The sequence below is a fragment of the Borostomias antarcticus genome, assembly GCF_949987555.1.
Source record: "Borostomias antarcticus genome assembly, chromosome: 10".
Lineage (NCBI taxonomy): Eukaryota > Metazoa > Chordata > Actinopteri > Stomiiformes > Stomiidae > Borostomias > Borostomias antarcticus.
Window position 1 is genome coordinate 11822906 of NC_140243.1, and position 24329 is coordinate 11847234.

The 24329-nt window shown below is 45.3% G+C and overlaps 2 protein-coding genes across 3 annotated transcripts in view; both read left to right on the forward strand.

Annotated features, from left to right (window-relative positions):
• Nucleotides 1-325: 325 nt before the first annotated feature.
• LOC311314008 (amyloid-beta A4 precursor protein-binding family A member 3) lies at nt 326-10624 on the forward strand. Of its 2 annotated transcripts, none has more exons than XM_084444285.1 (11): nt 326-575; nt 1226-2329; nt 3028-3058; nt 3231-3376; nt 3596-3682; nt 4547-4726; nt 6751-6930; nt 7177-7389; nt 8828-8947; nt 9265-9405; nt 9704-10624. In XM_084444285.1, the coding sequence occupies exons 2-11, from the start codon at nt 1331-1333 to the stop codon at nt 9773-9775; spliced, it is 2169 nt and encodes a 722-aa protein (XP_084300411.1). In that variant the 5' UTR covers nt 326-575; nt 1226-1330; the 3' UTR covers nt 9776-10624. The 2 variants fall into 2 exon arrangements, with proteins under 2 accessions (XP_084300411.1, XP_084300410.1); XM_084444284.1 differs by lacking the exon at nt 326-575 and adding an exon at nt 744-1083.
• A 6015-nt stretch (nt 10625-16639) lies between these two features.
• The window catches only part of abca7 (ATP-binding cassette, sub-family A (ABC1), member 7), a gene marked incomplete at its 5' end in the record, with an annotated part of 34205 nt that continues 26515 nt past the window's right edge, over nt 16640-24329 (forward strand). Inside the window, 11 exons of the mRNA XM_084444200.1 lie at nt 16640-16705; nt 17191-17284; nt 18216-18357; nt 18588-18715; nt 19658-19776; nt 20083-20280; nt 21625-21717; nt 22162-22399; nt 22681-22820; nt 23291-23407; nt 23886-24083. Of these exons, the coding sequence (XP_084300326.1) occupies nt 16640-16705; nt 17191-17284; nt 18216-18357; nt 18588-18715; nt 19658-19776; nt 20083-20280; nt 21625-21717; nt 22162-22399; nt 22681-22820; nt 23291-23407; nt 23886-24083 (1533 nt within the window). The remainder of the gene's footprint in view (nt 16706-17190; nt 17285-18215; nt 18358-18587; nt 18716-19657; nt 19777-20082; nt 20281-21624; nt 21718-22161; nt 22400-22680; nt 22821-23290; nt 23408-23885; nt 24084-24329) is intronic.

The following is a 24329-nucleotide window of genomic DNA, read 5'->3' on the forward strand; positions in this document are numbered from 1 at the left end:
TTTTCCAAAGTAATAATGAACATTAGTTATTTAGAAGGGGCTATGAATGAACACAATTTGTAGCCAAGTAGGCTATCAATGATGAGGATTTTTCCTGAAATAAATTGATAATTTAGCTGGCAATAGAACTTGTTAAAACTAAGCAAGCTGAGCTTGTTGAGTGAAAAGTATGTTAATTGTCTAGCACTAATGGTTTCTATTACGGTAAGACACGTTCCAGAAACCTTCTCTCGATGTTACTTTCGGCAATCGATTGAGCGTGACTAAATGTATTCGCATGCGCACTTCCCGGCGCTGCTACACTACTAGGGTACAGCAGAGACCCTAAAACAGCTGCACAGAAGCTAGCGGATATAATATAACAATATAGTGTCACACAGAAGGTGAACGTGTGATGTTTTGTCACGGCGAAATGTTAATATTTGTTTTATTATAAAAGGAACGGCCAGTCGCGACGGTCTTCTCTATTTTACTGGAAAGTCTTCCAACCACGTCAACTTCTCTACCGTGGCAGTGAAGTTAAATAGTTGTCACCGGTCCAAATTAGCCAAACAGCTACTTTAACTACATTCCGGGTGAGTTTTCTCCTTGATTTAATCAGTGAAGCACTAACTAGCTAAAACAACTACTACGTTCCATGCAGTTGTTAAAGCTGAATCTCCAGTTAATTAATGCATTTTATATGCTGGTTTGAAGATAGCTAGCTATCGTTAATTAGCTAGCTTGCTGACTACATGGCCAGCTATAAGGTTAGGCTAGTAGGTAGCGAGCTGGTGGAGAACTTGGATAGCTGAGATGGCTGAGATTTAGCTACGCTATTTTGTTCTTATCTTCAGTGGTGTTAGGGGCTGCACATGACAAGCTGATTAGCCATGCCTTCTCGATTTAGCTTGCCACTATCCAAAACAGTGATACTGATACTGATTTTGGTATTGTAATGAAGGCTTTAACACGGACTATCTACGCCTTTCACAATCTCGCTATAACGGAATTTGAATTTCTTTTGGTGGCGACCCTAACGGCATGTACTTTGAGCCTGAGGCGATAGCTGCTATCTTGATGGGCAGGACAGTAAAGAGGCAGGTAATGTAGGTTGCTTGTCTTCCACCGTGTACCATAAATAGCCTAGGAGGTGTGTATGAGTGCATATTTAATGGGAAGTCTAGGGAAGTCATGTTAGTGAGATTTTTTTTTTTTTTTATGCAACTCATTTCTTCTTTTACAGTAAGAACCGTGTTGTTGCAAAACAACCTCTGCAGATGGAGCATTGAATGAGCTGTAGAGAAGAGCTGATGTGCTGCTGTCTGTGACCAGCGCTGCCATCCACAAAATGGAGTCAGGGGACTGCCCTGCTAAACAGTTAGTTTCCTCACCGACAGACACACAGTCGGACATTGCCTGCTCCGCAGCCTCTATAGTTGAGCCAGATGCGAGTGGCCCTAATGCTGCCTCTAAAACTCCCAACCACGAATCAGAAGATTTGGACTCTTTTAACCTGATCGAGCCCCCTCCGCTGGACTGGAGGTCTGACTCCTCCAGCGAGCCTGGGTCCGTGGTTGAGATGGACGACCCTGCCTTCTCTCCCTCCTCTGTCCCTGCGGAGACGCCTGAAGGTGGGCTCTGTGAGTCAACGCCACCCCTGGACACCGGCGACACAGCTGTCTCGCTCACAGTCGACCAGGAACAGCTGGTGGACAAAGTCTTTGAGGATCTTGTCGAGCCAACTCAAAGCACCGGTGAAGCAGTGGAGGAAGAGGATGTGGGTGAGGACGTTGAAGAAGAAGAGGGGGATTTTGTGGATGAGGAGAGGAGGCCAGGTGATGAAGATCACATTCACATCCAGGCCCTCCTGAATCGACTCCAGCTTATGGGAGAAAGTCCACCTCCTGAGGGCTCTACTCCCCAGGACCCCTCACCACCACCCTCTGCTGCTCACTCAGAGTCTGAACCCACCAGCCCATCTCTATTGACGGATGTTAGCACGCTGCAAGCAGCTCCAACACAGAACCGAGCCTCAGGGTTGCTATTCTCTGAAAAGCACCAGCGAGACCTACTAGGCCTGCTTGAGTGTACAGAGATAGGGGCTCCCCAGGACTCAGAGGCCCAGGCCGCGTACACGTCCCCTCGGGGGGAGGTGGATGCGGTCGTGTCGGTCTCCTACAACCAGGAAGACGGGAAAAGGTTTTGGGATCACTTGGGTAACGGCCAGCTCCGCCACAGAGGTGTCTCCATGGGTTCCTTACCTGAGGATGAACTCCCAGAACCTGTGTGGATGAAGTTGGGGGAGGAGCCTCCAGAGGAAGTAGCTGCAGCGGGGAACAGTGATCAGGTAAATTAAAACAGTGACTAGGCAGGTTAGAACAGTGACCAGGCAGGTTAGAACAGTGACCAGGCAGGTTAGAACAGTGACCAGGCAGGTTAGAACAGTGACCAGGCAGGTTAGAACAGTGACCAGGCAGGTTAGAACAGTGACCAGGTAGGTCAGAACAGTGACCAGGTAGGTCAGAACAGTGACCAGGTAGGTCAGAACAGTGACCAGGTAGGTTAGAACAGTGACCAGGCAGGTTAGAACAGTGACCAGGTAGGTCAGAACAGTGACCAGGTAGGTCAGAACAGTGACCAGGTAGGTCAGAACAGTGACCAGGTAGGTTAGAACAGTGACCAGGTAGGTCAGAACAGTGACCAGGTAGGTCAGAACAGTGACCAGGTAGGTCAGAACAGTGACCAGGTAGGTTAGAACAGTGGCCAGGCTATAACTGTGACCAAGTAGGTTAGACCAGTGACCAGAAAGGTTAGAACAGTGACCAGGTAGGTCAGAAGAACTCATGATGGTACAGTTTCATTTTGTGTGTTTATATTGGTTGTCCCTCACAACGACTGGGTGGGTTAAAGGGGCACTTCACCGATTAACATTAATGACCGTGGCAGAACGCAATTTTCCAGCCAATTAGAAGTGTGCACTGTTTTTAACATTGCTATTGGTTTGTGTGTGATAACCATGCATATCTCGCCTATCTTTCTTTCCAGAGCCCTGAGGACCATCCAGCCTATAAAGACGGTAAGAAAATATGCTTTTTTATGCTTTCTTGTCTCAAGTCAACCTGCAGGCAGTACTGGTATACAACATTGGTAAGAGGAGACACGGAACAGAATGCTAGACAGATATTTCATATTTGTAAGACTTTTCTATTTTCATTTTTTTCCATTTGTGTTTCTATTTTGTTAACCAGTGCCTGGCCCTTGTGACCCAGAGGACTTGTTGGATGGAGTCATATTTGGAGCCAACTACCTGGGCTCCACCCAGCTCAAGTCAGAGAAGAACCCCTCCACAAATGCTCGCATGGTACAGGCCCAGGAAGCTGTGGATAGAATAAAAGTGAGTTTGGCTCATACCAAGCTTTCTCAAAGGGGTGGTCTCCTGTATTGTACCAAAATACAGATGATGGTCACTCTTCAAAACTTGGCAGACTTTAACATTTAAGAATATTAAAATGTAGTGATCCATCTTCAGACTAAAGTTATAGTTTCTGTCCATAACATTGTGTGATAAGTTACCTCAGTAATGTGACTGCATTGAACTGTTGTCCTTCTCCAGGCTCCGGAGGGGGAGTCGCAGCCCATGACAGACGTGGACCTCTTCATCTCCACTCAGAGAATCAAAGTGCTCAGTGCAGACACACAGGTGTGTTGTTGATATAACAACGTTGACATTATTTATTAGTCAAATGGGAAAAAAAGACAAAAAGGGACTTTTACATTTCCTCTTTTATATAGCAATTGACAATTGATCTCCAGAGCTGATTTCTTGGATAACAAGACTTCGGTATTTAGGTTATTTGTGAATGTCATTCTCTGAATAGCATTGTCTAAATTGAGCCCTAGCCTGTCTAAATTGAGCCCTAGCCTGCACACTTGAATTGTCTGGAGAATCAAAGTAGGTCAACTTCCTCTGTTCTGTGTGGCTGGAACACAAAGATTTAACACAAAGTACATTTAATATGAAGTCTTCTTTGTGCAATTTCCCCCCGGGTTCTGTAAACTACTACTGTACTACTACTACTACCACTACTACTACTACTACTACTACTACTACTACTACCACCACCATTACTCCTCCTCCTCCTACTACTACTACTACTCCTCCTCCTACTACTCCTACTACGATTACTACTACTACTACTACTACTACCACCACCATTACTCCTCCTCCTACTACTACTACTACTACTCCTCCTCCTACTACTACTACTACTTCTACTACTCCTACTACCACCACCACTACTACTACTACTCCTACTACTACTACTATTCCTTCTACTACTACTACTACTACTACTACTACTACTACTACTATTCCTACTACTACTACTACTACTACTACTACTACTACTACTACTATTCCTACTACTACTACTACTACTACTACTACTACTTCAGCTCCTTAAAGAACATCCTGCTATATGATACGAATATGAACAAAAAGTCACAGGCATATAAAAATGATGTTCCCACATTGAATGTTGTATCACCGCCTGGTGTCTCTCAGGAAGCCATGATGGACCACTCTCTCCAGATGATCTCCTACATCGCTGACATCGGGAACATCGTGGTCCTGATGGCGCGCAGGAGGCCTGCCGGGCGTAAGGGCCAGGAGGAGGGCCCAGCGACCAGCTCCTCCGGGCAGAAGAAATGCTGCATGATCTGCCACGTGTTCACCTCCGAAGACGTGAGTCAGTCGACCCAGAGAGAGAGAGAGAGCTTTGTTTGGTTCAGTGCTCTCGAGTTGATTTTATATTAAATTATTATCGACTTGTTTGTATAGGAATGTTTCCCCATCTCATTGACACAAGACCTATACTGGTACATGCTTATATTGTTGGCTTGAAGTAAAGGCTTCCTAAAATGAAATAGTGTAGAGCATGCACGGTTTTCCTGTACCCTCTGGTTGCTATTGTTTTGGCCGTAGCCAGCTTGTCATTGTTTTTCTTAGGGGATGAAAGATTAACGTTTTGAAAAAGGCTTGGTTAAGTTTAAAATTGAGATTAGGATTCACCTAACTGATTAGAAAAGCCTCTGCTTCATGCACATGATGCACTTTGTGGGGAACAGGTACAAGTATGAGCAGGAATTGCAGCACAGCTACCACCAACATGTCTGAACGTGACCATTCTCTGCGGCCTCCCTATAACTCTGTGTGAAGTTACACTACACTTAGGTAGATATATGGAACTTGATAAACAAAATAACTAGAATAACTATTAACTGTAGTGACAATCGTGGGAACATCTCCATCTAATCCATCCCGTGGACCCACCACCCGCGGGAGGAACTGTTGGGGTCGGGTGCGCTGCCAACTAGGTAGCAGTGAAGGCGGTGGGCACCGACGGACCGGACCCGGGGGGAAAAGGCTGGCTCTGGGGACATGGAACGTGACCTCGCTGGGGGGGAAGGAGCCGGAGCTTGTGGGGGAGGTGGAGCGATACCAATTACCTAATTTTACAGATCGTTTCGTTCGATGCACAACAAGAAGCAGATCCACCGAGCGCTCTTTTCAAGCACCGTTCATTCATGTGTGCGCTCACTGCGCTGTATGAGCCACCCAGGCTGCTCTTACTTGCGCTGCGTCAATGCCGATATTTATTGCAAAAATGTTGTCTGTGCCATGATCCACAAAGGCTGATCTTTTGTTAAGCACTGAACCATCAATGCTGATATTTTGTTGCAAAAAATGTCACCTGCCAAAGTGTCGGGTCGCTTCCAAAACATACACGCCAAATGAAAAATATACCCGCATTTGGCGCTTGGTGGGTGTTAATTTCGAATCCTGAATGGCAGACTGGGGTGGTGGTCCCAATATTCAAAAAAGGGGACCAGAGGGTGTGTGCCAATTAAAGAGGCATCACATTACTCAGCCTCCCAGGGAAAGTGTACTCTTAAGGTGCTGGAAAGGAGGGTCCGGCTGATAGTCGAACCTCAGATTGAAGAGGAACAATGCGGATTTCGTCCTGGTCGTGGAACCACCGACCAGCTCTTCACTCTCCCAAGGATCTTGGAGGGGGCTTGGGAGTTTGCCCAACCTGTCTACATGCGTTTTGTGGATTTGGAGGTTTACTTTTAAAAGGCAAAGCTCTCAATCTACCGGTCTATCTTCGTCCCCACCCTCACCTATGGTCATGAAGCATCCTTGCTTGCTTGCTTGGTCATGACCGAAAGAACGAGATCACGGATACAAGCAGCTGAAATTAGTTTTCTCCGGAGGGTGGCTGGGGTCTCCATGAGAGATCGGGTGAGAAGTTCAGTCATCTGGGAGAGACTCGGAGTAGAGCCGCTGCTCCTTTGCGTCGAAAGGAGCCAGTTGAGGTGGTTCGGGCATCTAGTGAGGATGCCTCCTGGGCGCCTCCCTAGGGAGGTGTTCCAGGCATGTCCGGCTGGGAGGAGGCCGCGGGGTAGACCCAGGACTAGGTGGCGGGACTACATCTCCGCACTGGCCTGTGAGCGGCTAAAGATTCCCCAGGCAGAGCTGGTTGATGCTGCTAGGGAAAGGGATGTCTGGGACCCCCTGCTGGAACTGCTGCCTCCGCGACCTGACCCCGGATAAGTGGAAGAAGATGGATGGATGGACTATTAACTATCTACCACGTGTATTTGTAGCCTAACCTGTTCACCGCAATAATGCCAACATACCAAACTCACTTCTCTGTATTAACTCCTACCACTGTTCAACACTGTGCATTAACTCTTCTACCACAGGCCCAGGTGATAGCCCAGGCCATCGGACAGGCGTTTGGCGTGGCCTACCAGCAGTTCCTCCAGGCCAACGGCATCAAGGCCAGTGAGCTGAAGCCTAGCGAGTACAGCGACTACCTGGGCACCCAGGAGTTGTACAACGGAGACCTGGTTCACTTCTCTGATTCAGACAACATCAGAGAGGTCAGAGTTCAATTTTAATCATCCGAGGAGGTATCTTTAAGGGTTATTCTTATTTTCTTTCGTTTGGTCCACATGAAGCTCTTATTCGCTTTAAATGTTACTGGTGAATAATGATGAAGTTTGTCAAGCTGATTGAAATTCACTGTTAAAAAGAGATGGTGACTACAGGCTATATGCATTAACAGTATTGTTAAGGACATTATCTAAACTCCGACATGACATCCCCCCTCCCTGTCCTGTCTTCAGGTGACGCTGTGCAAAGCCCCAGGTGAGATCATGGGCATGGCGGTGGTGGAGTCAGGCTGGGGCTCCATCCTGCCCACCGTGGTGGTGGCCAACCTGCTCCACGGGGGGCCCGCCGAGCGCAGCGGCGCCCTCAGCATCGGCGACCGCATCATGTCCGTCAACGGGACCAGTCTGGTGGGGCTCCCCATAGCCTCCTGCCACAGCATCATCCGGGTGAGAGAGTAACTATGCATTCAGTTTGGCTGTTTGGTACGCGTGCCATTTAAAGGGGTAGTGTGCTATTTTTGACATTTTGTCCTATTTGTCGTCTGTCCACCATGAACCTGAAAGATAGAGACCATAATAACACTGATCATTCTAGTATTGAGCTAGCTGCAGTTTGTTCTGCAGGATCTCACTGGGCTACAATGGGGCACCTGTAAATGCGTTGAAAACCTATGATAAATGTGCTTTTCCGAGACAGGAAGCACAGGGTGTAATCTTACCAGTCTCAGTATGCTCTACTCTGAAATGCATCGCATTCCAAAGATTTTTAGGTAAGCGCCAGGGGAATACTTATGTCCAAGTCATGCCAAACATGTAAAAATATTCAGATTGCGATACACTTCACAGGTGAGCATATTGAGACTGTTAAGATGACATCCTGTGCTTCCTGTCTTGGAAAAGCACATTTATCATAGTTTTTCCAACGCATTTACGGATGCCCCATTGACTTTAAGAAGCAGCTAAAAAGCTTCTGTTCAGTCGGGCATTTGTTGAATTAATTTCACTGTATTTATATGACTGTTGTGCTGCTTGCTGTGCTTATTTTTGTTGATTTTTTGTATGCATTTTAACCTGTGAAGCACTTTGAGACCTCTGTGAGAAGTTCTTTCTTTCTTTCTTTCTTTCTTTCTTGCTTTCTTGAGCCAGCAGAAAAACTGCAGTTAGCTCAATACTGGAACGATCAGTTAAATCATGGTCTCTATGTTTCAGGTTCATAGTAGACAGACCACATATAGAGCTAAATGTCCAAAATAGCACACTATCCCTTTAAAATGGCATTTACATCTATGGTCCCTAAATCAATTTGATTTGGCTGTTGAGGATGTGTGTATGTTCCCTGCGAGATACGGTAGAAGGCACTGTATCACCAGACGTTGAGAGAAAGATCATTACCTCCGCCCCAGTGGTAATGTTTTCAGTGGTGTGGGTGGGTGTGTGCGTTTGTTTGTTAGCAGGATTACGCAAAAACTACTGGACTGATTTTCATGAAAGTCAGTGGAGGCGTGTAGCATGGCCCACCTTAGAACCCATTACATTTTGGAGTGGATCTGAATCACGGGCCGGGTCCACAAATGAAAACAAAACTTTGAACGAAACCAGCTCCCTATGTGGCTGCACTAGACATAAGGGGTTTGGACTGGGGTGTGTGGGGGGAGAGCCCGGAGTGCACCGCACTGCCGCCTGCGACCCGAGGGGGGCGCCACAGAGCCGCCCAAACATGGCCCATTCACCACCAGTCATTTTTTGGACTTGGGCTCAAGACCGGTTATTTCTCCAGGGTTTTTAGTTTGGGTTTGGTTTCCCGCATCTACATTTGGACTAATCTAGCTGTATGTAACCGTATTGTATCTGAATGTATTCATCTGAATGTATTGATCTTTTCTAGGATTTGAAAAACCAATCCAATGTGAAGCTCAGCATCGTCCACTGCCCCCCTGTCACTATGGCGATCATCAAGCGACCTGATCCCAAATTCCAGCTGGGCTTCAGTGTGGAGGATGGCATTGTGAGTTGTTCATTAATTTGTATTTAATTCACCTCTGGGAGTGTTGCCAACAATCTTGGTTTTACAGCAAGGTTGAAATGACATAGACATACTTAAAATTGCAAGTTTTTTTCCCACAATGAATGCCATGTTGTTGCCAAAAAAGAGGGGAAAAAAGCGTTCTTTCTTTGCTTCAAAGCTTCGTATTGAACAGAACCTTCATACTCCAACATCCTCTTCTGTTAGATTTCGTATTGAACAGAACCTTAATGTTCCAGTGTCCTCTTCATCTTCTGTGCATATAACGGTTATCCATCCCTGTCATGTGACCGGAGCAGATCTGCAGTCTGATGCGCGGAGGGATCGCTGAGAGAGGGGGCATCCGCGTGGGCCACCGCATAATCGAGATCAACGGCCAGAGCGTCGTAGCGACGCCACACGAGAAGATCATCCACATCCTGACTACTGCCGTAGGGGAGGTGAGAACGGAGTCTAAGCAGCATTTGAGACACAAGCAGCAAGAGCGTTCACATTTCTCCACTAGTCTGCTACAGGATTGATTCTTAGAAATGCAAACTTCTTTTCCCCTACATTGGTCAGCGATTTAGTGAATAGATATAAGATTACATGTACAGTATGATTAATTGCCTTTTATTATATCTTAACACTATGAATCCCCCTTTGAATAGCCCCTAATATGTTTTATTTTCTCCTCATTGAATTACTTGAATATTTACTATCATCACCATAATTGATTTATTCTTTCTGTCTGTACAGATTCACTTGAAGACCATGCCTGCCTCAACTTATCGCCTTTTAACAGGACAAGAACAGCCAATATTTCTCTGAGAAAACGGACAAGGCTTGTTTGACCACGGGACACTGCTGAAGATGCTATAGGCTACACGCGCATGCCGAAATCCCCATGCTGAACATGTATTTTTCCATATACTATTGTACTATAATAAGGCTGTTGAAAGGCCCCTGACTGTATTTCTGAAGATGTACAGTATCATTTTTAAGAATATCATGCCACAGTGGATTTTAAAACGCTGGAACTATTCCTGTCTGTATTTATGAGATGATATTTTAAAGCAGAAAAGTCAGGTTATTTTATGTCTACACTAATTATTACTGAAAAATAATGAACAGAAATAAGAAGTTGCCTTGTTCTTCAGTTGCATAAGACTTGGTTCAATTTGGTTTAAACTTGAGTTTCCCAAGCAAGATACAAGCTCTTATTCCTGAACCCCCAACCCAAATGGTCATTGTTTAGGAGTCGTAAACTTCCATCAAAGACTTTTGGTAATTAACTCTCCAGACATCCTGACATTCCTTTTGCATAGTAAAAAATGCCACTTAAGTTGTAACACTATGGGAATGCTGTGCAAATTATATTAGTTTAGAGGGAAAAATGAAAATTCTACTACATAAAATAAGAAGGAGTATCAGGTCTTCCATGCTTTGTTGCTGATGTGCCTGTCGAGTGGACTTGGAGAGGACTCAGGAGCCTTACGAGACAGGTCTTTCATCATTATGTGCTTCCCATTTTAACGCCCTAACAGGTCAATAAACATCAGTGTTACATTGTAGTAACTCTGAGAATATTTTGTTTTATTGCAATGTGCATCCCATATCTTTCCCCATTTGAGTGCACATGCACGTGCGAGAGCATGCAGAATGAGTACTGTGTGTATTTTAAGGGCTAACAGATATATTTTTATGATTGCAGTTTTGGATGTTTATTAAAATGAACTGTATAATGCGGTTTCAGTATTCTTGGTCATTTTTTGAATGGAGATACATTTGTGACTAAACCTTTTAGTACTTTTAATGTTTTGGAAAATTGGTTAACGTCTCCTTCAACCAGGGGTCTGTTTCATAAAGCTGGCTAACTGAGTAAGCCTGACTTCTGCACAAAGTAAAACCTGGAAAGCTATTTTTTACTTCAGTCCATGTTCCAGATTTGAAGAGTTTCCAGGTTTTACACATTGCAAAAGTCAGGCTTGCTCAGTTAGCCAGCTTTATGGAACTGACCCCAGGCCAGGTCCAGACTGGCTTATGTGCGTGGCTGGCTTGTTTCTGTTCAGGACTGGTAGGACGGAAGCTAGTCATGCCACTGAAATAGCTATGAATTGAAAGGACATGAAATAATGTCTGTTAAATTAAGATGGGTCTTGTCGTCTGGACACATCAGTTCCAATGCTTCCAATGCTAATCCAGCACAATAAGAGCGGGATGGCCAGTTAGCTCATGAGCTCACAACAACTAGCAGCAGCTTCTATAACATTAATGGTAGTGGTCAGTGGCTAAAGAAGTTACATTGATAACATAAAGTCATCCCCACCGGGTCTTGATCCCCGGTTTCCTGGGTGGGAGTCCAATGCTCTCACCACTACTCTACTTGTGCAGTGGGGATTAGCAGGTAGGTTTTGGTGTCCTCCTTCCAGTCCCTAGTGTGGGTTGGGGTTAGAATATGGGTTGGGGTTGGGACAGGATCTGACCTATAAGGCAAGGGGTAAAGGTTGGAGTGAAAGGATGAACATGTGAAGGTTTGGGGTATAGTCCCATAAAGTCATCCCCACTGGGTCTTGAGCCCCAGTCTCCAGGTGAGAGTCCAATGCTCTGACCACTACTCTACTTGTGCAGTGTAGATCGGCGGGTTGATTTTGGTGTCCTTCTTGATTTTGGTGTGCTGGGACTACTGCCTCTTGTGGTGCCAACAGAGAAATGCAGGCCAACATTGTCCGCAGTAACGGAGGGAGGGAGGGAGTGATTACCGGACGAACGCTATACTAGGTGCGCTGGCTTACAGCCACGCACAAAAAAGCATCAATAGTTAATTTCTCCATCAACACCTAAAGCTGTGCCAGTCAACAGTCAGTCTAATCACTGAAAATAAACCACATAGGCGTAGAGCGACTGGTGCATCACATCCTATACAAAAATTAATTACTATAGGATTTGAAGTGTCCTACTCCTATTGTAATGAGGACTGTCTGTCTATAATGCAGTAGCGTACCGTGGGGTCTTACATAGGGGTCAGTGTGATTTTTTGGGGGGTGCGCTGTCAATGCATGCCCTGATGGGTTTCACAACACCAGAAGGGCGCTGAGCATTGGCATTTATATGTAAAAACATACAGGCTACTGATGTTTTTTTAAACACATCAACAAGGGCCAATAATTTGAGAGCGAGCGAATAAGAGGGCAATATTTAGGCCGAAACAACCAAGCTTTTAGGGACACACTAAATAAACTACAGAGCCATTATGACAACAATGGCCAAGCACCACGAAGAGAATGACGGGACGATAACCCCAGGACACAGCACTTAATAGCCTACTCCCCTACTTCACTAATCAGTGTTTAGGCTACTAGCCTACTAGGCTACTAGGCGTATTAGCCCACCGCTCCAGGTCTTGATTTGGTCTTGATTTGATTTGGTCTTGACTTCCGTAAGCTAGAATCAGATTATCTGGCCTACAATGTTAAGTGAATAACGAGCTAGTAAGACCGGTGTCACATAACGTGGACTGTATGTTCATGAGGACTGTAGGGGGCGACGGAGCACTACCAAAATGCTAAACACGGATGAAAATGAAGCGATATGGCAGAATACAAGACGCATTTAAGTCAAAAACAGTCTGAAAGTCGGTTTCAGGCTTCCCCTTATGGTGTCAGAACGATGGCTTATGATCAAGTTTTCAAATCAAGTTTTATTTGGATTTGTATGGGTAACCCAGGAGCAATCGCCACTGGTAGGGGTACCAATAATTTGCAACACTTGGGACAATTTAATTGTTCCTATCAAAACGTAAACAACTATAATTCCGCACCAAAACGAAGTCCATTAGGCTACGACAACTCATGCTCAAACACCACAATGCCTTTTATCAAACTGAAATAGCCCTGCCAGTGCTAACCATCTCTGGGCTACTGTATTTAACATAATAACATCGCATTCATAAGCCATCGTTCTGACACCATAAGGGGAAGCTTGTCAACGACATGCGACAACAGGTCCTTATCTCTCACAGAGCAGCAAATTCACACACATTGCCAACATGATCAATCTGAAATGCATACGGTTGCGTGTCCACCGACAAGCTGTATTTTAGGGCGCTATAGGGACGAGAAAATAACTTACCTGATATAAAATGGGCACCGCAAACGCAGGCATTTCTGATGATTTCCTCAGTCCAGTCCGTACGCTTAATAATGCCGATTTCGTCTGTCTTCCTCTGCTACGGTTTCAAGAATGCGCGCATAGGCTACTTGTGCTGACTAGGCTGTAAACGGGTCTATAATTAACAAATATGACCCACGCTCGTTACATAACTTCTACAACATCCAGTGACAAAATATGTCATGGTACCTTGGTATGTCCACACCAAGGATCGAACTCACAACCTTCTACAACATCCAGTGACAAAATATATCATGGTACCTTGGTATGTCCACACCAAGGATCGAACTCACAACCTTCACCATGATAGGCAGCGCATGGAATTGCAGGTCAACAACACGACAGCAAGAGAGAAAGAAGCACAGACAAAAAGGATTCCCTCTCCTTGGTGTGTCGGCTTACAGCCAACACACAAAACAACTCCGCGAATCTTCGCGAAGTAAACCGCGCCCCCCCCCCCCCCCCCCCCAGTCAACAAATCGCACGTCAATCAAATTGCCTGTCAGCACCACCCTTGTCTTCTTCTGTGGTGAAGTTTGAAAGCACCGCCACCACCACAGAAGAAGACTACCTCGGAAAAATAATTTCACTCGGACAGAACGCGTCTAAATAAGTTATTTAATGGTTGCGCCGAGGCTTCAAAACCCAGCATTTGTTAAATTAGACCCTTTTGCTTAGGTAAGTGAAGTTTCATGTTTATCTGACACTTGTAAATATGAGCGCCTCTCCTAAATAGGCCGACACCGATTTATTTTGACGGCAAAGTGAATGGACCAGCAAAGGACTGTTGTCTGGCATGAGCGAGCGTAATGCGACAACGGGACTGAGAAGGGCTAGTCCTGATCATGACCTCGGACTCTCTGTCAAGTTCCCAACCTCAGTCTGTCTCCGGGGTCCGTGGTTTTTGGTCTACTAGGCCTACTTATCCAGGGCATCCCTAACCCGTAGGTTTTGTCAACACAACTTACAATTTACCTTTCCACGGCTGTCCGTAAAGTACAAGCATAAGCCGCGCTACCGACATATTTCTAGCCAATCCGCTGCGAGTTAACCATAACATGGTGACGCGAGGCTACGATTGACGGTTCTCTGACCAATCATAAATTGAACCGGTTTCTTTGACACTTTAGCTGTAAATTCTCTCTGGTCCAATCAACGTGTAGTGGGCGGAAATCCCTTAGATTACATATCTCCAATTACAAATAGCCTACACAAGAGCAATGGAGAGTTTGCGTCTATGACGGACCGGAGTTTCTCATTTTTCACATTCAGAGAAGTAGGCTATTATCACATGCAATTGTGGGTGAGCAGCATTATTCCTTCCTTTCCAGAAAGTCTACGTAGTTGTTACATCATTGAGCTGCAATGCTCGTGCGCAGTAGTGGCTGGCTTCACGGGATGAGCATCACAGCAGGTTCCTGTCAGACCAGCGCTACACTATCAACCTGATAGCTACGCTGTAGCCTATAGAATACTAGGCTACTTCTTTTCATATCATTACTTTTTGAATTAAGTATTTGAATATAATTCTAGCCTACATTGAACTTTAGTACTATTGAGGAATGGGCTCACACTGAATTCTTGTTCTGAATGAAAGGTAATTTCTTTACGAAATGACGTGCAGTATTGTCTCTAGCCAGTGTCTTATATGCTGGTGATAAATGGATTCTAATTTTATTGCACTTTGCTTAATGTCATGAAGCTACGTCAAACATTTCCTGGTGTTGCTTGTTTGCCAGGCTACTTCCTCGTGCTCTCACAGCAGAGCCTGCCTGAAGAACTATAGAACCTACTAGAAACGTTTGGAAAACAATTTCAATAGCCAGTTATCAAATTATATTCTTAGTTGTATAATTAAAGGTTGATACAGGTTTGTTCTCATGTGAATTACAAAACAGAAGGTTATTATTAGAACATTACTTCTATATGATCTATGGACCATTAGTCTATCTTTCTATCTATCTATCTATCTATCTATCTATCTATCTATCTATCTATCTATCTATCTATCTATCTATCTATCTATCTATCTTTTCAATTGTCATGTAATTGCAATGGTTGTCAGTGAAGGCTTTACATTAATGTATTGCTGTAACCTTACAGATTTACATGTTATGCAAGTGCCTTAGGTAGATTCGTAGGTTAAATGAAATCACATAGACCCATATGTTGTATTTACCCTGGTTAAAGAAACCTAGTCATTTCTGTCATTCAGCTATAGACAGGGCAGGAGGACAGACCATTTGATCAAAATGTCAACAGTGGCTTTACTGTAAGCACAGAGAGGTGTTTTCCAACTATGTTAATTTGGGTAATTTGGTAACTTAAACCACCGGAGATAATGGGGATTGTAGGATCAACTCAGCACAGGCAGTCCTGAGGAGATCAAGGTTTTCAACTGAGGATAGGCATGCCTCAGAGGTGAGAGTTTCTCTAGAATCACATAATCCTGACCCCTTCATGGTGTGTCAGAATGTGCACTCTGGATATTAGACAACACAGGCCTACTGAATATGTACTTATGTTGTATTCAGGCCTAGTTCAATGTAAAATAGTCCAACAGAGCAGAACTAAAATATCTTATTTAGGCTGTCATCCAGGTTAATCTAAACTCCCATGATCAATCAGTATCATCCAGATTAAGCTGAGCTCTCATGATCAATCAGTGTCTCTAATGAGTTGAGCGACTGACAACATGATCAATGCCGTCTTCTGCACATGACTTGGCCATGGACACGACGATACTGTCGTCCAAGTGATGTGTTAAATTGTTTGTACAATTGTAACAACAATAGGGCTGTAGGATTGTATCGATACAACGATGCATCGCGGTACGTAGTCTCGCGATACTGTATCGATCTTTCAGCCCGGAGTATCGATACAGCCGGGCGCTGTAAAATTTTATTTATTTATTTATTTTTATTTATTTTTTATTTTATTTACATTTTTAAATCCAGTTTAAAAAGCATATTCTACAATATTAAGTTAAAAAAGCATACATATAAATAATTTTGAAAAACCATAAATACTACAATGTTGACAGTTTAAAAAGCATGGATATCAAATGTAAAATATTTATTAGCTAGCTCTCTGTCCAGTCATTGAGTTTGAGTTATCTATATAGTGCATTTGAGCCATTCAGTTTTCAGTCTTGAACACTTAAAATCTTTCAGTAAATGATGTGTGTATCGCAATACGTATCGTATCGTATTGTATCGTGACCTCTGTATCGTGATACGTATCGAATCGTGACCTGTGTATCGTGATGCGTATCGTATCGCGAAATCCAAGATGATATACAGCCCTAAACAACAAGACACAAACATCGCCATTCTTCTTCTCCCACTAAGCTTGGCCTAGACTAGAGAGAAGAAAGGTTAATGTTTTGCAGTGGGTCAGACCAGGGATATAATAGGCGGAACTTACAGTACAGAAGACATTTCAGTCACGTTTCAATTTGCGTTCTCTCCCTCCAGGGTTCATCTCACTGGTGCACTATGGTTGGATAGGCTCTTGGAGTGAGACATGGGGGTCGGGACGCAGCTGCTGCTCCTGCTGTGGAAGAACATCACCTATCGCCGGAGGAATAAGGTGGGGAACTGTTGTCTTTTATGCAGTACTTATATGCAGTCATGCAATTACCTGCTCAGTGGCCTTGCGGTTAGAGTGTCCGCCCTGAGACTGGGAGATCGTGAGTTCGATCCCCGGTCGAGTCATACCAAAGACTATAAAAATGGTACCCAATGCCTCCCTGCTTGGCACTCAGCATCAAGGGTTGGATTGGGGGTAAATCCCTGTGTCATATCCAGGCAGTGTGTTTGTACATCAAGCTGCCTCAGGCTACAGAAACAGGAGATAGGCTCCTGCCCTATGGGCCACTAGGCCTGAGAAACATTGGTTCTCTCAAGGATTACTTATTTGCAGTTACATAACAATAAAAAAACAGTCATTAAAAAAAGTATATCAGTCATCGGAAGTGTCCAGAGAAAAGAAGGTCTGGACTGAGCTCATCAGACATCAAATGTGTAGCTAGCCAGTACAGCACAGCCTAAATATGTTGTTTTTTCTCCTTCCAGATCCAGCTGATCATCGAGCTGGTCTGGCCCATCTTCCTCTTCCTCATCCTCATCTCTGTGCGTAGCTCTCACCCTCCTGTCAAGCAGAGCCAATGTGAGAACAGTATTTATTTATTCCTCACTTGTAGCAGCTGTGCCCTAACCCCCCTTCTTTAAATGGCCACCACCTTAACTATCCTAAGCTGATTAACCTGCCTGCTGTGAAAGTGATTCTGGTGTTGTGCAACGCACACTTGTTGTGTTCAACTTTGTGTTCTTGACCTAACCTGGACCCACCTAGACCTGTAACCTGGACCAAGCTCCTCTCAGACTGGTTATCCGATGTTTAACCTGGACCAAGCTCCTCTCAGACTGGTTCTTAGTGTTTTCAATTTCAATTTTATTTGGAAGGGACCATGTGCAATTAAAACATAAATGTAAAAACATTTCATGCATCGCACCAGATTAGCCTTAGGCTAATTTGCATCTGCAGTCCCTGTAAACAGGTAACAGATAAAAACAACAGACATAATAAGTAAAACAAAGTACAATACAGATGACTTGGCATTACATTAAGACACTCACTCTTTCACATTCATCAGTCATAGCAGCACGTCCAGTCACACAACCACACTCATTCACAAACCCAGCTAACTGATTAGTGATTGCAGTGTTGAGTAGATTTAAGATGACTTTTTAGGTTGGTTTTAAAGCTGCTAAAAGAACCGCTAATCTTTATGTCATCAGTAATGGCATTCCATTGTGTACTGGCTTTAATGGAGAAAGCTACTTGCCCAAAAGTTTGAGTGTGAGCATTGTGTTTGAGTGTGAGCATTGTGTTATAGGAGAAGCCTCACATTTTCTTCATATTTGTTCATGATCAAAGCCAATAATGTGATGTTGGGAAACGCTAATTTGCCCGCCTCAGATCGGTCTTACCGAGTCATAGATTTAGTCCTGTGTTTGCTCAGTTACACACGGCTTTCTCTGCATTGTTCTTTGTCTCAGATCAAACTTTCTGTTGGTGTATTTGTCCAAATGGCCAGGTCACTTCCCCAACAAAGCGCTGCCGTCAGCGGGCACCCTGGCGTGGATGCAGGGCATCGTCTGCAACATCAACAACCCCTGCTTCCATACCCCCACCCCAGGGGAAACCCCGGGCCGAGTGGGGAACTTTGATAACTCCATGTAGGTTCACATCCCATTGTGACAACAACGCTCATACTTGTATTTCTTTTATTCATCATTCGACCGTCTATGTGAGGAGAAGAAGCTCTCGAATTAAGCATTTCATTACATGGTTCCCTGTAGCCAGGATAAAGGTAGTTGAGCTTGGACGTACAGTAGCAGGTGTGCTGGAGGGATGACCGTTCTCCACGGGTGGTTTATTGTGAGGCTTTATTCTCTCCCACTTGCAGACTCTCTCGGCTCCTGGTGGACGCCCAGACTGTCCTCTCCTTCAGTGGCAACCAGACCGCTTTCTCAGGCCTCCAGGAACTGCTGCAGACTGTCCAGAGGCTGGGAGAGAGACCGGAAATATGGCCGAGTACGGAGCTCTCTGTTTATCGTGATTGATCTGTTAGAGTTTGTCTTTTCTTTTTTTTGTGTTCTACTATATTAAAAATGGAGTCTCTGACGTACGTCAGGCGAGGCACGAACGTAAGGCCGGGCTAATCGGCAGAGGTTAATCAGTCACACCCCCAATGACGTACCCTCCAGCTGACTGTCAGCTGTCCTAGCATTGGTTCAGCTCGCTATAGCGCACGTATTTAAACTGTCAAAACATGTCATCGTTCGCTCTTGCCATACTGCTGATCGCGTTCGCATGCTCGCCCCACCTCCTCCCCTGCTCCTCCGTGTGCATCGAATGTCGTCTCTGTTGTCATCGTCGCTCTGTTCCGGGGGTATTGCTGCATTCTTCTGGTTTCCACTATGCGTCGGAAGCCAGGGAATTACCTAGCTAGTCTCTGTGGTGCTCCGTGGTGACCGTGGGCCGAAACATCTCCGAAGGGCCATCCAGCGGTCCCTCCGGTCTCCATGGAGGCAGAGACTCGAGGCTGTATCTCCTTCGGACTCCAGGAAGCGTCGGCTCGTGGAGGCCAGGGACTATAATGTACAGCAGTCCCCCTGTGGCTCTCTTTGACGGTCTTAGTGGGCTAGTTACCTCCGAGCGCCTTTCCGATCGCGGCCCACTCTGATCATCATAGAGGCAGGGGGCTAGATGCCGTCCCCTCTTCGGCACTCTGGGCCAAGCGGCCCAGAGGGGGGGAACATCTAGATAACGCGCTTTCCACATGTGTGGAAAGCAGGGGGCCCCCCAAGCAGAGGACACCGCCAAAATTCATATGCTATGTATTATCGCTGCATGCTAATAAATGGGTCAATTTGACAAAAGTGATCTCGACTGAAATGGATCCCCTGCTCTTCTATCTCCGGTTCAGTGGAGCACTACTGGTTGACGCTACATACGTTTGTGTTCATATTACAGATCTCCCTGTTGGGGAATACCTAAGAGCCAATGAGATGCTTTCCAACTTCCTACTGACCAATGGCATGTCTCCCACTGCTGTGGACCAGCTGTTGAAGTCCCGCCTTAACTTTCAGGTGGTAAGCAGCCAGCTGTCCCCTGACACCCCAGCTGACCACAACGCTTTCGAGGACACTCAGCCTAGCGCAGAGAGGCTTATAAACAACACACAGAGCTAGATCTGTAGTCACTCAATAGATGTTGCTCTGGTATAAGCAGGCACACCTGAATCTGACGCTAAACCTTTTCCCTCTTCAATACATGATTACTGTAGTCAGAGCAAAATGCCTTATTTGAAGCTTAGATGCTGGACTGCAACTAAAGACAGCACTCATGGCGTCATCCGTCGCTGAGCACCAGTTTGACTGTCTGTATCCGTTCCGTAGGTGTCTCTGGCAGGACAGGGAATGGCGCTGAAGGACATAGCGTGCAACGCCAGCGTGCTGGGTCAGTTCCTCAGGGTGGATGGTGGGGGGGACTCCATGGCTAACCTGCAGGGACAGCTGTGTGCGGTCCCAGAAGACGCCCTGCAGCAGGCCGAGCAGCTCTTCCTGTCCCAGCTGGACGTCACCAAGCTCCTCACGGTCAGTGGCGGCTAGCGGCAGCCTCCGTAGCTATTCAGGGGCTGATGATGGACGCTCGTGGCAAACAAGTACGGCGTTTGTCATTGTGTGGTCCCGTCCAGGAAGCATGAAATGGTGGTAAGACTGGAAAGGAGACACTGCAAAATCTGATAGGAATAAACGGGGCGTACGTTGCAACACAGCGTGCCACAGGGCCAAGGGTTAGGATCTGTTTCCCAGCTGGTGCTTACTGTGGTGTGACTTTGAGAATCAACGACTGTCCTGGAGACAGTGGCTGTGTATCAGTCAGCTGCTAGGGCTACGGTATACTGTGCTTTCATACAGACACCACACAAAAGACTTAAGTTACAGCGACCCAGTTCAAGCCATTGACAACAGATGGATAGTGAGAAGGGAACAAATAGAGTCTGTTGCCCACTTGAACTAGATATTTACTTTGGCCGCTGATATGCTTCTCTCTTTTTTTTCTTTTTTTTTTTTTTTACAGTTTAGGTTTTATGGGAAGAGAAATTGAAATAAAGTTGCAGTGGTTTCTCAACTAATTACAGTACAAAGGTAGGAAAGTAAGATGAAAAGTAAATAAAGGCTGCACACTGGAACATGCGTTGGACTTCCAAGAGTTTTTTTGACGTTTTGGTCAAAGGACCTTCATCAGAAATGCATAGAAACCAAACAGACACTCAAACATATGGACACATTGGCCAATCAGATCTGAGAAGCACATGGGCAACTCAGGTGTTCACTAACGAGTGGGCGTGTCAATGTCTAGTTCTGCACTAGAGACTATAAACTCAAAGACTGATTACAGAATATAATGACAAAATATATATAACACATTTGTTAAATATAGGACAGTAAGGAAAAGATATGAGAGAAAGTAAGGTGGCACTTCTTGCTAATGTTTCAGTGCATCAGTAAACAAGGGGTGGCTGTAGCTCAGTTGGTAGAGCGGGTCGTTCAATGATCAAAGGGTCAGTGGTTCAAATCCCAGCTCAGACTGTCTACATGTCGAAGTGTCCTTGAGCAACACACCTAACCCCAAATTGCTCCCAATGAGTAGGTTAGCACCTTGCATGGCAGCTACCGTGAATGAGAGGCCATTGTAAAGCACTTTGAGTGCTGCTAAGGTGGAAAAGCAATATATAAGTGCAGTCCATTTACCATAATGTCCTTAGGTAATATACTTTTAGAAAGAACTGCACATCATACTGTAATACTGTGACACAGTCAGTCACACAGTATCACAGTAGTAGGTCTGTCAGTGTGTTGTGTTGATGGGAGTTGTGGGTACCAGGTGAACCTAGATACTCACTGATCATGCGATCTCCTCTCGTCCCCCCCCAGAGAGACCATCTGAGGGCCAACGCCAGAGAGCTCAGGGTCATCAGCCAAGCGGTCACATCCATGTCCCAGGAGTTAGCTGTTATCGTGGATGACGTAAGAACAAAACTACATAACCCACATCTCATATTCTCATACTCAATATATTCTCATACCTTTATCTCAAGTCCATTCTGAGCAAAGTATTGACTCCAAATTTGGAATCGGTGGTTTTTGATATAATGCCTTTATTTGTTGTCATAGACTTCAGATTATGTGTGATGTTTTAAAGTTACAGTGAAACGAGGGTTAGGTACATCAGACTAGTACATTCTGGTTTATACTGTAAGTGGACAATACTTTAATCATACCTGTTGGAAAATCCATTAATGGGGCCTCTCCTCACTCTCTATTTACAACTTTAATTTCTCTCTATGTCATCTCACATAACCATCTCCTCCTCTCTCTCTCTCCTCTCTCTCTCTCTCTCCTCTATCTCTCTCTCTCTCTCTCCTCTCTATCTCTCTCTCTCTCTCTCTCTCCTCTCTCTCTCCCCTCTAGCTCTCCTCTCTCTCCAGCTTTGTAGAGCTCAACTCAGAGCTGAGGCTGCTGTTGTCAGAGAACCGCTCGGCCCTGCCCAGGGAGAGCTTCAGGGCCTTCTCCAGGATCATGTGTGGCCATCCGGAGGTGGGCGGAGAGAGAATCCCATCGCTCAACTGGTACGAGGACAATGACATCAAGTCCTTCCTGGGCAAGAACGGCACTGAGGTCACAGACATGGACAACGACAACACCACCAGTAAGATTTCTCTTGGACTCCTGTTCAAATTCATCCTCTAGAATCCTATGAGTAAGAGTAAGACCAGCGTTCTAAATGACTGACTTTGATTAAAATGTATTCAACTCAACTAAACTGAATTCAGTTCACCACAATCAAACACCTTATAGAGTGTTTGATTGATTGAGCATGGCTGAATAGAACATTCAAAGGAGGTTGTAGTGTTTACTGTACAACAAAATGTAATTTATGTTATTTTTATTTTCGCACCTGATCTCGGTTCTGTACGGTTCTTCTGCCAGCCCCATACTGTAAAAGCCTGATCCAGAGCCTGGAGTCCAACCCCTTGTCCCGCATCGTGTGGCGTGGGATCAAGCCTCTGTTCATTGGGAAGCTGCTGTACACACCTGACACCCCCGCCATACAGGAAGTCATGAAAGAGGTTCTCTCACCTCTGTTCTCTCTCACTTCTGTATTCTGAGTTCATCTGGGTTCATCTGGGTTCACATACTGTACAACAGCACTCTTAGAATGTTTGTTGTTCTAGAATGTCGTGACATAAACATAAACAGTCATGAACACTCATGAACAGTGCAACTTATTAATTATTCATTGATTGTGATTCATTGATTTGCCAAACACTTTATCACTTGCTTCTACTTTCCATCCCTCTGTACTGTATGGATCCCTGTGGTATGGATCTCTATCTAAGAATCACAGATGATTTAGCTCAGAGGAAGTACTCTGGTTGGTCACTGCACTTTGCTGAATTAATGTTCATATATAATGGAATGTTCTTTTCAACATTATAATTGCTATTGCCATTGCTATTTTGGAAGTACAACATTTTGACCCAACAGCAGCGAAGTATGACCTTCCGTAACCCCTGACCCTGCGCCTCTGCGTCTGCAGGTCAACAGGACGTTCCAGGAGCTGCGGATCCTGGAGGACTTGAACGGGGCCTGGCTGGAGGCAGGGCCTCGTATGAAGACCTACATGGAGAGCAGTGGGGAGATTCAGCTGCTGCGGGTTAGTACTGTATGCTACCATGCATGGCTGGATTGGATGTCCAGATACTGTAGCCTTTTAGTTTGGAAAACAATCCCTGGACAGCATGACTCTATCATAACACTATACCACAGCTCACTTCATATGTTCATAGATGCACAGAACAATACAGTCTTGCCACTGTATCACATAGAAAACTGCTCTTATTCTGTGTGATGTTTGCTGATGTTACACACACATACGCTAAGTAGTCCTACTACAACAATGAGTTCTCCAAGTCATCCACATGCTAGATTTAGAGCCCTTGTTTGACAGTACCTCCTAGGGAGAGTGTTCTATGGTGGTGCTTCACACTTTTCCTACACACACTTCTGTGTGTGCCAAGCATGTGCACTGAGAAGCGTTCTTAACCACCGACATCCTAGCATGTGAGTTTGTGTTCATCGGGCCCTAGCCTCCTCAGTTGGCGTGTCGTTGCGTGCTACTCTCTGTGTGACAGGATTTGCTGAGGCGTCCTGAGGTGGCCATGCTGGTTAACCTGCGCCTAGTGAACACCAGCTGGACCGCTGCCCGCATCCTCCGCTTCCTGGCCACGCCCCTGCCAAACACCACCAGGAAGGAGGGAGCGCCACCTACCTGGCTGGACGTGTACAACGACGTGAACAACACCATCACGACCCTGGGTCAAGTCATACAGGTGCACCTCACACGCCTGGCTCACCATGTAATACTATAACATTCACCTCACACACGCCTGGCTCACCATGTAATACTATAACATTCACCTCACACACGCCTGGCTCACCATGTAATACTATAACATGAACCTCACATGCCTGGCTCACCATGTAATACTATAACATTCACCTCACACATGCCTGGCTCACCATGTAATACTATAACATTCACCTCACACACGCCTGGCTCACCATGTACAGTAGGA

Bases quoted from the DNA above. Each gene is read 5' to 3' on its own strand.
- LOC311314008 (XM_084444285.1), top strand. From the start codon at position 1,331: ATGGAGTCAGGGGACTGCCCTGCTAAACAGTTAGTTTCCTCACCGACA. The intron at 2,330-3,027 runs GTAAATTAAAAC...CTTTCTTTCCAG, and splicing joins CAGCGGGGAACAGTGATCAG to AGCCCTGAGGACCATCCAGC. The intron at 8,948-9,264 runs GTGAGTTGTTCA...TGACCGGAGCAG, and splicing joins TCAGTGTGGAGGATGGCATT to ATCTGCAGTCTGATGCGCGG.